At 44.4% G+C, this 15109-nt stretch overlaps 1 protein-coding gene across 2 annotated transcripts in view; it reads left to right on the top strand.

Moving 5' to 3' along the window:
* LOC124614038 (hamartin) overlaps positions 1-15109 on the top strand; it is a gene marked incomplete in the record, with an annotated part of 233167 nt that overhangs the window by 179389 nt on the left and 38669 nt on the right. For both annotated transcript variants that reach the window (XM_047142869.1, XM_047142868.1), the window contains 1 exon segment: positions 13558-13792. In XM_047142869.1, the coding sequence (XP_046998825.1) occupies positions 13558-13792 (235 nt within the window).

Raw genomic sequence — 15109 nt, 5'->3', positions numbered from 1 at the left:
ATTATGCTCTGCTTTGGTGTTTTACATTTGTAGTATAATTTTGTGGCTATGTTGGGGTCAAAATCAGTTTGTGTAGGCTATACAGGGTGTTACAAAAAGGTACGGCCAAACTTTCAGGAAACATTCCTCACACACAAATAAAGAAAAGATGTTATGTGGACATGTGTCCGGAAACGCTTAATTTCCATGTTAGAGCTCATTTAAGTTTCGTCAGTATGTTCTTCCACCTACGCTCAATGGAGCATGTTATCATGATTTCATACTGGGTACTCTACCTGTGCTGCTAGAACATGTGCCTTTACAAGTATGACACAACATGTGGTTCATGCACGATGGAGTTCCTGCACATTTCAGTCGAAGTGTTCGTACGCTTCTCAACAACAGATTCGGTGGCCGATGGATTGGTAGAGGCAGACCAATTCCATGGCCTCCACGCTCTCCTGACCTCAACCCTCTTGACTTTCATTTATTGGAGGGGGGGGGGGGGGGGGGCGGCATTTGAAAGCTCTTGTCTACGCAACCCCAGTACCAAATGTATAGACTCTTCGTGCTCGTATTGTGGACGGCTGTGATACATTCTCCAGGGCTGCATCAGCACATCAGGGATTCCATGCGACTGAGGGTGGATGCATGTATTCTCGCTAACGGAGAACATTTTGAACATTTCCTGTAACAAAGTGTTTTAAGTCACGCTGGTACGTTCTGTTGCTGTGTGTTTCCATTCCATGATTAATGTGATTTGAAGAGAAGTAATAAAATGAGCTCTAACGTGGAAAGTAAGCGTTTCCGGACACATGTCCACATAACATATTTTCTTTCTTTGTGTGTGAGGAATGTTTCCTGAAAGTTTGGCCGTACTTTTTTGTAACACCCTGTATAATAAAGTGTGTTAGGTCCTTTTTGAGGTGCTGGTTTTTCTAACTGTTGGTTATTTAATCTATTAATCATTGAATGGAAAATGATAGTTTATGGGCCATTAAATGACAGGAACTGACATTTATAATATTGTCAGTTGTCAGAAGTGGTATCTTTCTATAGATATCAAATGTGTGGCAATCATTATTTTTGCCATTTGTGAGGTCTAGATAGTTAAGGATATTGTCTTTCTCAATATCTGTAGTGAATTTAATTTTAGGGTGCTGTTGGTTGAGTTTTTGATATCTGCATGGCTGCCATCTACTAACATTAAGGTATCGTCTACATACCTAAAATAGTATAAAGTTTGGTTGAGAATAGGCCAATCTCAGGCAAAGAATTTCTCTTCCAAAGAACTTAGAAAAATATCAGTTAATGTGCCTGCTACACTATTACCCATAGCTACTTCATCTGCTTGGGTATAAATTTTGTTAAATTCTAAATAATTTTGTGATAGTGCTGTTTCCAAATGATAACACTTTCAAGTGTTTCAGCCATGGATATTTTCCTATCGTTAACATGTTATATTTTATTATTTATGTAGTTACCTGTACTGGTACTTTGGTATATAGATCAGCGACATCAAATGTGAAATACATTTACCATTAGGTGGTATGTGTATGTCTTTTATATCTCTTCCCAGAATATGCAAATTTTGATTGTCTACTTTTTGTTGAAAGTATGAAGATTTGTAATTAGTGTGTTTAGGTTCTTGCTTATCAGATATGATGGGCTATTTATTGAAAGCAGTTGGCGGGGCAGGCAGAGGTGGGGAGGGGATAGGGAAGATGGCATGAAGCAAGGAAGGGTAGCGGAATACAGTGAGGCAAGACTTTTGACACATGACTCAGTGGCTGCACAACAAGACAAAAGGAGTTCAGAGGTTAGAACATAAGTAAGGGAGAGTGTGAAAAGGGAGGGAGGGAAAAACATAATGGAAAATGAAGATGAAAAGGAAGACAGTAGAGAGAGCGAAGGAGAGGGGAGAGGGGGGAGATAATAGCCACATGCACATGCATGGTCCAGAGAAACTTGTGCTGGAAAGGGTATCCAAATGGCTGCCATAATGAAGCAGCTATTGACGTCGTTTTTTGTTGATGTGTGCAGCATGTTTGGCAACTGGATGATAATGTTTGCAGTTTGCCATAGTTTTGTGGTGGCCATGTAAGCGAGCAGACAGTTAGTTAATTGTCATGCCCATACAGAATGCTGTGCTGTGATTGTAGCATAGCTGATATATCATACGGCTGCTTTTACACATGGTCTTGCCTTCTATTGTGTAGGAAATGCCTGTGACTGGACTGCAGTGGGGTGGTTGTTGTTGTTGTTGTTGTTGGTCAGTCATCTCTGTACTATGAGAGGTAGTCAGAACCATGGTGAAAACCATGGTTGAGCTTTTCAAAGCCAGGTAATACTGGGCAACCAGAGGAATAATGGTCAGTGGCTGGTTCACAGGTTTATTGATGTCTGAGGAGGAAATGACACAGGAGATTAGTTTATTGAGCTGTATAGGATATTCTATGTTGGTTAAGGTTTTGATAAGATTATCCATATATTTCATCAACTCCTGCTTCCTCCCTGTGGGTCCTGGGGTAAGGATAGGCCCGCAGTATTCCTGCCAGTTGTAAGAGGCGACTAAAAGGAGTCTCCAACGTTTCGGCCTTAATGTGATGGTCCGCTAAGAGGTTTGACCTCTACTTTCAAAATTTTCTGTTAGTGCGTACCATTTGGGGAAGAACGCCTTACCTGGTGTATCATAAGTCCATCTTGCCTTAAGATCCAGCACACTCGATATTGTCATGGAGTTGGACTTGCACCGAGCTTCCGGCCACTTTGGCTGCATCGTATTCTGGGTAGCATACATTCCCTCCATTGTGGGCTTCCATCTTCGCCCTCACGATACAAATAGATATTTGACTCCCGAAATCCAGCACGGTAGCCAGTCCGTTGTGGTGGGGTCATCATGTATCCTCTTGGTGGTAGCCCCCTGACTACACATGGATCGCACTGCTGATACCTGAGTTGCTACCTCCCCACATATGCCAAGGAGTAGATGCCTATCTCCCTGAGGCATCAAGACTCCCGGCAAAGGCCATCCTGCCAGGTGGTCTTTGCTGTGGCTGGGTGGCGCCCGTGGGGAGAGCTTCTGGTCGGAGTGGGTGGCATCAGGACGGATGACAAACAATGAAGCATAGCGCATCTTCTCTTGCTGGTGGCCAGCCGCCAGCAGTCTCTAAGCGTTCGAGGGCTCACTTAAACGTGCAGAAGTATGGCCCCAAATCGTTCCCTTCCCCAGCCACAACTTGGGAGGAACGTAGGACTTCAGAGTGACAGGATCCTTATTCGCCATGTTATTTAGTTTTTAGCAGAACTGATGGGTGCTCCTTTCTGGAAACCAAGCCTCTGTTTTTTGTTGAGCGCTTTGAAGATAAGTTTGGGGAAGTGACAGCACTATCCAAAATGCGCAGTGGGTCGGTTTTGATTCAGGCGGCATCCCCAACCCAGTCCCTGTTTCGGTCACTCCCCACAAAAGCCTCAATATGGTCCAGGGCATTATTTTTCATCGTGCCCTCCTGTTACAGTCCTATGACGAGCTACGTGCTAATTTAGAACGGCGGGGTGTTCATTTCATACGGCGCGTGTACAGGGACCGAAAGACAACAGGGTTGCCAGCGGTGCCTTCATCTTGGCCTTCGAAGGTGATTTCTTACCTGAAAAGGTCAAGGTGATGGTGTACCGCTGTGATGTCAAACTCTGTGTCCCTCCCCCTATGCAGTGCTTTACATGTTGGAAATTTGGGCATATGTCCTCTCGGTGCCCTTCCAGTGCCACATGTAGAGATTGCGGGCATTCGCTTCACCCGAATACTCCATGTGCGCCTCCTCCCACCTGTGTGAACTGTGGACAGTACCACTCCCCCTGCTCACCGTACTGCCCAGTACTCCAAAAGGAGCGTAAAATAATGGAGTACAAGACCCTGGATAGGCTATCTTACCGTGAGGCTAAACTAAAATTTGAAAGGCTACACCCTGTTCCCATAGTCTCTTCTTATGCCACTGCCGCAATGGGTCGCCATCGACGACGCCGTTCCGCCCACCATTTAAGGCTGATCCTGTGGGCCCTCATGGTCGCCCTTCTTCCTCTCCTCTCCAGTTGGCTTGGGGGAAAGGCTTCTTCTAATACTCCCAGAGCTTCTACTTTGGGAGCATCGCCCCCCAAAAAGCCGTGGACACTTGTCCCCTCCTCCCCACCAGAGAAGCAACAGTCTGCTCCGGCTACTCTCCTGTGGAAGGGGTCCCTTGGGACTCTACCTTCTACAATCCTCCCCAGTAGTCCAGCGGACACCAGCAAGTGGCTGAAAGAGCCACTGGCTGCTGATCGAAGGGCTTCAAGGTCTTCGTCTGTCCCTGAAGCTACTTCTGAGAAGCCCTCCCCGCAAGCCCCTAAGGAGCAGCGAGAGGACAAACCTTCAAAGAAAAAGTCTGCTGAGAAACAGGAGCCTCCAGTGCCCCCTATACTAGCACTCCCCCATGGCTCTGCGTCTGAGGACGAGGTGGAGATTCTGGTGTCCCCTGAGGACCTGGATCTTGCCGATGCCTCGGATGCAATGGTACTGGATGCCAATACTCAGCAAGTGGCGACAGGTGCTTCTGAGGCCTAATTTGCCTCCTTGGTCACTCCATGCCGCTCCACACGACAGAAAGCGTCATTCTCCATTGGAACTGCTGCGGTTTTTTCTCCCACTTGGCTGATTTAGGTCAACTCTTAAGCAGTACACCTGCCTTTTGCATTGTCCTTCAGGAGACTTGGTTTCGTGCTATGTGGACCCCCACCCTTCATGGCTACTGGGGGTACTACAAAAATCCTCCTGCCTGTGACAGACTGTCAGGTGGCGTATGTATTTTCGTCCTTACCTTGGTCTGTAGTGAACCTGTGCCCCTTCAAACACCTTTAGAAGCTGTGGCTGTCAGGTTAAGGACACCACAGGAAATTACCATCTGTAACATCTACCTCCCTCCAGATGGTAAAGCACCACCCCATATTTTGGCTCTACTCATTTCGCAACTGCCCCCACCTTTCCTCCTTCTGGGTGATTTTAATGCCCATAACCCTTTATGGGGTGGAACCAAGGTTAATGGCTGTGGCAGAGTTGTTGAGGACCACCTCACTCGCCTCGACCTTTGCCTCCTAAACACAGGTGCCCCCACACATTTCAGTGTGGCACATGGCACATATTCAGCCGTAGATCTATCGGTTTGCAGTCCTGGTCTCCTGCCATCTATCCACTGGAGAGCACATGGCGACTTGTGTGGTAGTGACCACTTTCCACTTTTCCTGTTCCTACCACAGCGTCTCTCATCTCAACGCCTGCCCAGGTGGGTTCTTCCCAAGGCTGACTAGAACACCTTTACATCCCCTACCAACATAGTATATCCATCGCATGCTGCCATCGCTGAAGTGATGCATTTCATCACTACTACCATCGTCGCTGCAGGTGAATTGGCTATCCCTCGATCCTCCAGTTGCCTCCAGTGGAAGTCAGTACCTTGGTGGTCACCTGAAATCGCTTCGGCCAGTAGAGACAGTAGGCGGGCCCTCCAACGACATAAGTGCCACCCCTCCCTGGAGAACCTTATTGCCTTCAAATGGCTCCGAGCACAGGCCCGCCTCCTCATCAAACAAAAGAAGCAGGAGTGTTGGGAACGCTGTGTCTCCACCATTGGAACAGGAACCTCCCTCTCTCAGGTTTGGACCAAGCTCCGCCGACTTTATGGCTACCAGAACCAAGCAGGAGTACCTGGCATTTCTTCAAATGGAGCTGTATCCACTGATCCTGACGTAATTGCAGAACATCTTGCTGTGCATTATGCTCACATCTCTGCGTCAGAGAATTACCATCCCACCTTTCGTCTCCTCAAACAGAGGGTGGAGCGACACCACCTCTTTTGCTCCACGCCACCTTGAGCCTTACAACGCTCCTTTTCATGAGTGGGAATTCCTTAGTGCCCTTGCTGACTGTCCTGACACATCCCCTGGCCCAGATCGCATCCATTCGCAAATGCTGAAATATCTGTCACTGGATTCCTGACTCCAGCTCCTGGCTGTCTTGAACCGCATTTGGTGCGAAGGCAAATTCCCATCGCAATGGCAGGAAAAGTCATCATTCCGTTGCTAAAGCCCAGGAAGAACCCACCAGATGTTGCCCCATCAGCCTCACCAATGCCCTGTGCGAGCTGCTGGAACGTATGGTGAGCTGGTGGTTATGCTGGCTCCTCGAGTCCCGGGACCTTCTGGGCCCCATCCCAGGGTGGTTCTAGCCAAGGACGCTCCACCATCGACAATTTGGTGTACCTGTAGAGTCTGTCATTCGGTCAGCCTTTTCCCGGCGACAACACCTCACCGCCATCTTTTTCGATCTCACAAAGGCCTACGGTACTACTTGGCGACACCACATTCTCGCTACTCTGCGTGAGTGGGGTCTTCGGGGCCCACTCCCGATTTTTATACAGAACTTCTTATCCTACCACACTTTCAGAGTTCGCATTGATCCTTCCCATAGCGCACCCCATACACAAGAGAATGGGGTCACGCAGAGCTCTGTCCTGAGGGTCCCACTCTTTCTAATTGCTGTCAATAGTCTTGCAGTAGCAGTAGTATCGTCAGTCTCTCCCCTCCTATACGCTGATGATTTTTGTATTTCTTTCTGCTCCTCTTCTGCTGTTGTAGCTAAACGCCGTCTGCAGGGAGCTATACAGAAGACGCAGTCATGCGTCCTCAATTGTGGCGTCCAGTTTTCGGCCACCATAACTTGTGTGATGCACTTCTGTCCCCGTCGTATCGTCCGCCCCCATCCCGAACTTTACCTCGATGACCAACTACTAGACGTAGTGGAGACTTACCACTCTCTGGGACTGGTCTTCGATGCCCGCTTAAGTTGGCTTCCCCATATTAGTCAGCTTAAAGACAAGTGCTGGCGACATCTTAATCTACTTCGATGCCTGATCCACACCGACTGGGTTGCTGATCGCCGTACACTATTGCGGCTGTACCAAGCCATTGTACAGTCCCGTGTTGATTATAGAAGTGTGGTGTATGGTTCAGCTGCCCCTTCTGTACTGAGTCCACTAGATCCTGTCCACCACTGTGGAGTTCGCCTCACTATGGGAGCCTTTCGATCTAGCCCCGTGAACAGCCTCCTTGTAGAAGCTGGTGTTCCTCCATTGTGGCTCCGGCGGCAACTATTGCTCGCAACCTATACCGCACACATCCATAGTTCACCTTGCCACCCAAATAACCATCTTCTTTTCCCCAACACGGCGGTCCATCTCCCGCAACGGTTGCCCAGAATTGGGAATCTCTTCGCTATCTGTGTCCGGTCACTTCTTTCTGACCTCGACGCCTCCCCCCTACCACCTTTCCTGCAGACTCACTTCCGTACCCCTCCATGGTCAATACCTTGGCCACAGCTTTGGCTGCACCTATTGCTTGGCCCCAAAGGCTCAGTCCCATCTGAGGTCCTCAGCCGGAATTTTCTCTGTTCTTGGCGAGTTTGGGGGCTCAGACATCATCTATGCTGATGGATCACTGGTCAACGGTCTTGTTGCCTTTGTTTACATGTTGACCATAAAGAACAACGCTCCTTCCTGGTTGGCTGCAGTGTATTCACTGCAGAGCTGGTTGCCATCTATCACGCTCTCGAACATATCCACTCGTGCTCTGGTGAGTCCTTTTGTCATTTGTAGTGACTCCTTAAGCAGCCTACAAGCCCTCGACCAGTGCTTCCCTGGGCATCCTTTGGTACTATTAATCCAGGAGTCTCTTTATGCCCTCTACAGGAGTGGCTGCTCAGTGACCTTCATTTGGACCCCAGGCCATGTTGGGATACTGGGCAATGAACATGTTGACCGCCTGGCCAAACAGGCCACCAGTAAACAATCTCTGGACATTGGCCTTCCAGAGACCAATTTTCGAGCAGCCTTCCGACACAAAGTTTTCGCGATTTGGGACACTGAATGGTGCAACCTGAGCACACCAAATAAAATCCGTGCTATCAAGGAGACAATGAATGTTTGGCAGTCATCCGCGCGAGCCACTTGCAGTGAATCGGTTGTCCTTTGTTGGCTCCGCATTGGCCATACATGGCTAACACATGGCTACCTCCTCCATCGTGAGGACCCACCTCGGTGTCGCTGTGGCTCCCTTCTGACTGTCGTGCACATCTTGCTTGACTGCCCACTTTTAGCTGCTCTACGGCGGACATTTAATCTTCCCAGCACCCTACCCTTGTCGGGTGACGATGCCTCAAGGGCAGATTTAGTTTTATGTTTTATTCATGAATGGGGTTTTTGTCATACCATCTAAGGGCAGGCGTTTGGCCTCCTTTCTGGGGCCTCCACCCTCCCTCCCTTTTAAATCTGTCACCCTTTGTTTGCATTCATTCGTCTTCTCCCTGCATGTGTTCATATCGCCTTGCCTTTTGCGGTGAACATTTTAAAGTGTTGCAGAGTGGCTGGCTCATCCCCTTTTATTTTGTGATCATCCAGCCCAGACCATCTGCACTATGGTTTTAATGCCTTTTCTACTTTTTCTTATGGTTTATGTCTTCCCCATTTCTTGTTCATGCCATTCATTTTCCTTTTAAGTGTGGTTCCATATTCCTTTTCCCCCTTTTTGTTTTGCCCTGAGCATTGTTTGCGTCAGGAACAAGGGACTGATGACCTTGTAGTTTGGTCCCTTTATCCCTCCAACCAACCAACCAACCAACCAACTCCTGCTTTTCACTACAGATGTGGCATCCACAAGTGGCAGCCACACCACTGACCAGCTTTCATCTGGTCACTCATTGTCACCCTGGCCTTGAAAAACTCAAGCACATCTTACAGCAGGGCTTGGACACTCTCTCCTTGTACCCTGAGATGAGGGATATCCTACCCAAAATGCTACTAATATCACCCAAATTAGTGTCATGCCACTCATCCAACATACAGAAAATCCTTTTCCATCCCTATTACAGTCCTGCAATACTACTAGCACCTGATCAGAGAGAAAAGATAACGAGTGTTCTGTATATGTGTGAGGTACATGTTGTTTCTTTAGTTTTGTGGCTAGAACTGGGAGTACTACAGTATCTTAGGTGCTGCTCAGGTCCAGAAACAAACCTACTAGATGTGTGTTTGGGCTTCGTCACAAATTAGATGCACGAGAACATCATCGGGCTTCATCACAAATTTGATGCAGGAGAACATCATCTGTATCTTTCCATTTGCACCAACCCACTTGATTACTAGGGAATAGGTCATGGTTTGAAACCAGTACACTAACTGGAATTTGACCATTCCTTCCAACACTTTGCAGGGACATTATAGTGATATTATTGGTTGGTACAATGCCACCAAATCATGATTCTTCTCTGGTATGAACACAGGTATTATCATGTCTATCTTTAGGGACTCATTGTTGTAATGTTCAGACCACATTTCATTGGAAATATGGAGTAGGTTGTGTTCTTCATATGGCAGAAATGATAGCTATTTTAGTGGATAGTGTCTGAGTGGGAAACATTGTTTTTAGCAGAGAAGAAAGCTCTCTGCAGATGAGCCATTAAGAAGGGCTGTAGAAGGGAGTGAGTCTGACTGGGATTTGGATTCTCTGTACTAGGTGGGTGTTTGATAGAGGGAGGTGTCTGCTTTTGTAACAACAGTTCCACAAGACTACTTGCAGACAGTTAATTGTAATGGTGAGATATAGCTCTTCACCTTCTTCCACACACTTTATATCATAATGTCCGAGTTGCAGCTGTTTCTTCAACTTTTCCTCTTATATTTCAAAAACTTTTTTAGTTTTTGCTTGTATTTTTTGCACGCCACTGTAGTTTCATTAGATACTGTGTCTCTTATATTTTCTCTGTACTTCTTTACATTCACTGCTGGCTATTTGACATTCGGTATCCCACCATACAAGACTGGCTCTGTAATCCAAAATAACTTCTGCTGAGGAGTTGCCATTGTGGCAGCCTTAGTAATACACTATGTTAGCTTGGAGTGGTCGGAAATTAGATCTTTGAATATCTCCAATTGTGGGAGGCTCACTTATAATCTGACAACATATTTATTCCAGTTGACTTTCCTGATTCCCCCCCCCCCCCCCCCATCTCTGTCCAGAGGAGATCCAACATGATTCTTCCTCTGTGCCAGGTAAAGTCCAAACAGTTGGCAAGTAATCAGAACTCAAAGCATTTATATTAACTTAACAGCTGGCCACCGTATGAGGCAATGTGAAGCTGAGGACTATTGCTAATCTTGTCTGTGATGGTGGGATTATTCTTTTTCAGCAAAAGTGAGGACCCAGTGTTACAGGTCATAGTATTGCGAAACTAACTGCAAAACTTTGCCATGTCATAGATAACAGTAAGGCATTAACTAGGGATTTGAATGAAGTTCAGGTATTGATAGTAGGGAGCAGGTAACAGCCTGATCAGTGATGTGAGGTATAGACCTGGACACACTAAGAGCAGCAGCTGAGTTCAGAAAACTGAGTCACATTGAAGTTTTTTAGTGGCATGATCAGCCTTGGCTTTAAAAAGCTGTACAGAGAGTTATCTGGGAACCAGGAGGGTTGCTGTGTGCTTCAGAGAGAGCTCACATTGGAGCTGCCCTGGTTATTTCTGTTGTGAGGTGCTAATGCAGTAAGCATCTTAATAGAAAGGGGAGAGAGATCAACAGATTTGTTAGCTGAGAGGAGAAGGGAAGCCGCAGTTGCAAATAACAAAATTCCTGTAATTGCTATGTGAGAAAGGCTTTTATTTCATGCTAACCTCTACATTCAGACAGCCAATAATCAAAGAGATTAAAATAACTAAAGTTCCTTGCACTGCAAAAATAGAAAATTTGAGAGTACATTTGGAGACATAATATTATTTAGAGACTTAATATCATTATTACTTACCTTGACATTCTAGGATGTCAAAATTTAGTTGATCTTTGCCTCCCTGAAGACCGTGTGAGTACGGGAATAGAAATGTCATATAAAAGATTATAGATTAGGAGTATCCAATTGCAGAAGCTGTATGGGAAGACGAGAAGTTGTCTCATATATGAAAAACACTGACACATTCGAACTCTAAACGGAAGTAGTTTTGCACAGAACACTGCACAGAAACTTTTGCATATGAAGTCATACTGCATAGCAGCATAATTATCATTCCTTATAAATCTACACTAGGAAATTTTCAGAAATTCTTAGAAATAATTGATATCCTATTATGTCACATGTCTGCTTAAATGAGGTAAACTACAAGAAACTTCCTGGCAAATTAAAACTGTGTGCCCGACCGAGACTCGAACTCGGGACCTTTGCCTTTCGTGGCCAAGTGCTCTACCAACTGAGCTACCGAAGCACGACTCACGCCCGGTCTTCACAGCTTTACTTCTCCTACCTTCCAGACTTGCCCGTGAAAGGCATGGGGGTCTCGAGTTCGAGTCTCAGTCGGGCACACAGTTTTAATCTGCCAGGAAGTTTCATATCAGCGCACACTCTGTTGCAGAGTGAAAATCTCATTCAGGTAAACTACAGTCTAATCCCATTTGTAAAATTGCAAACCAGACTTGTGCAGGGTTGTAGCATCTTAATAGAACAGCACATTTTTGTAAGTGATGACATATTCAACAAGGTGAGTGTCTATAAAGTCTTTAATGGCTTGTCAGACCATGATAGCCAATTTACTGTCATAGACAACAAGGCAGCTCTAAATTGTGTGTTAGATAAGAAAACCATTACAATAGTTTACGACATCACACTAGTCACCTATAGAAGACCCTGCAAATTATCTCCACTTTTAATTGCAGCTGTCCAATGAAAAAGTGATGTGTGGCACCATTGGTGTATCAAAGAAACCATGTATAACAAAAGGCATTAAAGTATCTTCTAATGGAAAGAGAGAACTAGGAGTATACAAAAGAAATAAGACACAATTTCTGGACAGTACTTACCTTTAAGAGGTTAAATGTTAAGTACTACCAATATGGAAGTTTTTTGGGAAAGGGAGGCCACTCAGATCCCAGGATGACAGGGGTCCACCTGCCCTTCGGATGTGCCTTTTCTTTTGAACCTTACCCATTCTATCCCTCTCTCTTCCCTGGGGAAGGAACTCTCCTCTGAAAAAACCATTCATTATTTCACAGACACTTTAATAAAACAGATGAATGGCAAACCTTTTCACAGTGGAGGTTTTGTGTGTGTGTGTGTGTGTGTGTGTGTGTGTGTGTGTGTGTGTGTGTGTGAGCCAACTGACTGTCTGTCCAAAAGAATGTTGTGAGTTGTACAAAGTTAATGGCTTTCATAGTACAGTGAATATATGGTTAACTTCATTTTTAACTGACAGGGATCAAAGGGTCATTCATTTTGAATGGGAACAAATTACTTCTTGAGTTCCACAGTGTTCAATTCTAGGTCTACTCCTGTTATTTGTATATGTAAATGTTCTTCTGTCTTAAACTGATAAGCAGAAATAGTGCATTTTGCTGATGATGCAAGCATCATAGTCAAGCCCAACACACCTGCACCAACGTAACAATATTCAAACAAAATATTCAGAAGCATTATTGGTCAGTTCTCGGTAAATAGTCTTTTGTACACAACAAGACGTCATCGTCAATAACAATACAGCATTGGGGACATGAGAATCAGCTTATTTTGCATAGTTTCATTCATTGATATCACATTGAATAATTTTTTGGGGCATAAAGTATTCATTGCCCGGAAATGTGCTGAGAAGATATCTAGAACTTTTTGTTGGTAGCTATTTAAAAATTTTATCATACTAACAGCCTCACAATATGTGTACACTCTTATGGAGTTTGTTTTGAAGAATTGGGCACAATTTGGAAATAGTAACATTTGTAATTATATTGCCAGGGACTAAAGTAGCCTTGATTATTCATGACTGAGTCCTAATCTTGCACAGAAAGGGACAAAGTATGCAACTAAAAAAATATCTGACTACCTCCCTTGTGAATTAAAGATGCTGGTTTATCATGAAAGAGTTAAAAAGAAATTGAAATAATTTCTTCTTAACAACTCCTCCTAGTACAAGTACACAGAGAATGCCATAGTAGACAGTGTATGTAGTTTGATTACATTCCTTAATTTTATGTTGTACATTAAAATTTTTAAAGGTCGAGCTCTGTAAGTGCCCAGCATGTAGCCATGTTTCACACACAAAAGTATCTCATTTGTAAAGTGTGTTCCACATTGCAGTAAATTGTCATGATTATGATCCATTTAACATGCAGAAAACTAAACAAAACTGTGTTGTGGATACACACTGAATGCCAGTTTGTAATACACATTTAAAATTAGATCTGTTGCACTTCGTGGCTGCATTTGTCTTCCCCGCAACACTATCAACCACACTATTAGCCTTGTTGTAGTTTACTCTTATTTCTTGCGTAATAAGACATTTCCCACAAATAGTCATTCTTCCTTTTGTACATAAAATAGTAATCAGTTTCCACTCTTGTTACCAAATAAGTTCTTCGATTCACATTAAATGAAGGCTGCTGTATTTTATGAAACAAACTTTCACAATTGTCAGTTACAAGATGATAAGTAATAGAGCTACAGAAAATCAAAACTAATGTGCAGGAGCGAGAAGCGGCAGAGGCATGCCTGTTGTCGGTGCAGCAAGAAATGGAGCAGGTTGCTCATGAAGCTAGTGTCGGCACAGTGCTGCGAGTGGAATTGGAGCGAGCCCAGAGTGAGCTAGCCCTGATGGGGGAGCTTCAGCTTAAGTACCGGCAGGCAGCTGCATCTCTTCCCCTAGTTCCAGCTGAAGATGCCAGCAAGCTTGCCTATAACTCATATGCCCAGGAAATCTGTGGTATGTTTACCCATAACTTCTACATTCACAGCTAGTGTGTGTTTAAATAAGTGATCAGTAGATTTGTTTTAAATCAACTACAATGGATCAGAGTTAATTTTCAGAACATCGAAGATCATAAACGGTGAACAAACGAGTTTTTAGATGTGAATCTAAACAGATTCCTGTATTTAATTTAGTTGTAAGAAGCCTCATGTGGCATCATTTAATTAAATACTGAATTGCTAAAATACGGAGGCACCCTACACTACTAAAGAGATCACTAAATTTATGTAATGCATGCTAGAGAAAGGGAGCTACTCCAGAAGCATGGTCACAAGAAAAGATGATGTCACTATTTAAAAAAGGAGACTGCAGTAGCTGCAAGAACTATAGAGGAATTGGCTTACTTGACACTGCTTGCAAAATATACACAAGAATAGCGGTTAAAAGCTATAGCTAAGTGTTTATTAGGTGAGGACCAAATGGAATTTCACTGGGGCAGATCGATAACAGATGCAGTGTCTTCAGTAAAACAAATAAAACAAATAACTGAAAATAGTGATTATAGTAGGGAAACCCATTTATCATTAATTGATTTCATTAAGGCATTCAGTGATATTAATAGAAAAGAACTGTGGAGAATTATGAGGATAAGACAACACCCAGTAAACATTTTAAAAAGTCTGTATAGACAAACAACTTCAATTTGACATAAATGATATTCAAACACAGCCTGTAGCCACAAATGAAGGAGTACGATAAGGGTGCAGCATTTCACCCACTCTTTTTAACATTTATTTAGGCAATGTAATTTGGAAATAGAAGGAGATTTTTATGGGGGAATTACTATTAACAGTAATTCCTTCATGAATTGTCTTTTGTATGTAGACGACGCCACACTGGTGGTGACCTACAAGGAGAATACATTTATTAGATAAGATTTGTGAAGAGTGCCATTTGATGATTTGAGAAAAGAAGATAAAATCGGTGGCTTTCAGTGTGAAGTATGCAGTACAGACAAAAATTGTGATCAACAATAGAATGAATGAATCCTTTTAGCTATTTAGGTTTTGACGTCACATGTGACTATGACAAAGACATGAACCGTGAACCATGGACCTTGCCGTTGGTGGGGAGGCTTGCGTGCCTCAGCGAGACAGATAGCCGTGCCGTAGGTACAAACAAAACGGAGGGGTATCTGTTGAGAGGCCAGACAAACTTGTGGTTCCTGAAGAGGAGCAGCAGCCTTTTCAGTAGTTGCAGGGGCAACAGTCTGGATGATTGACTGATTTGGCCTTGTAACATTAACCAAAACGGCCTTGCTGTGCTGGTACT

This window comes from Schistocerca americana, chromosome 4, assembly GCF_021461395.2.
Source record: "Schistocerca americana isolate TAMUIC-IGC-003095 chromosome 4, iqSchAmer2.1, whole genome shotgun sequence".
Taxonomy (NCBI): domain Eukaryota; kingdom Metazoa; phylum Arthropoda; class Insecta; order Orthoptera; family Acrididae; genus Schistocerca; species Schistocerca americana.
This window is presented reverse-complemented; position numbering and strand designations above follow the sequence as displayed.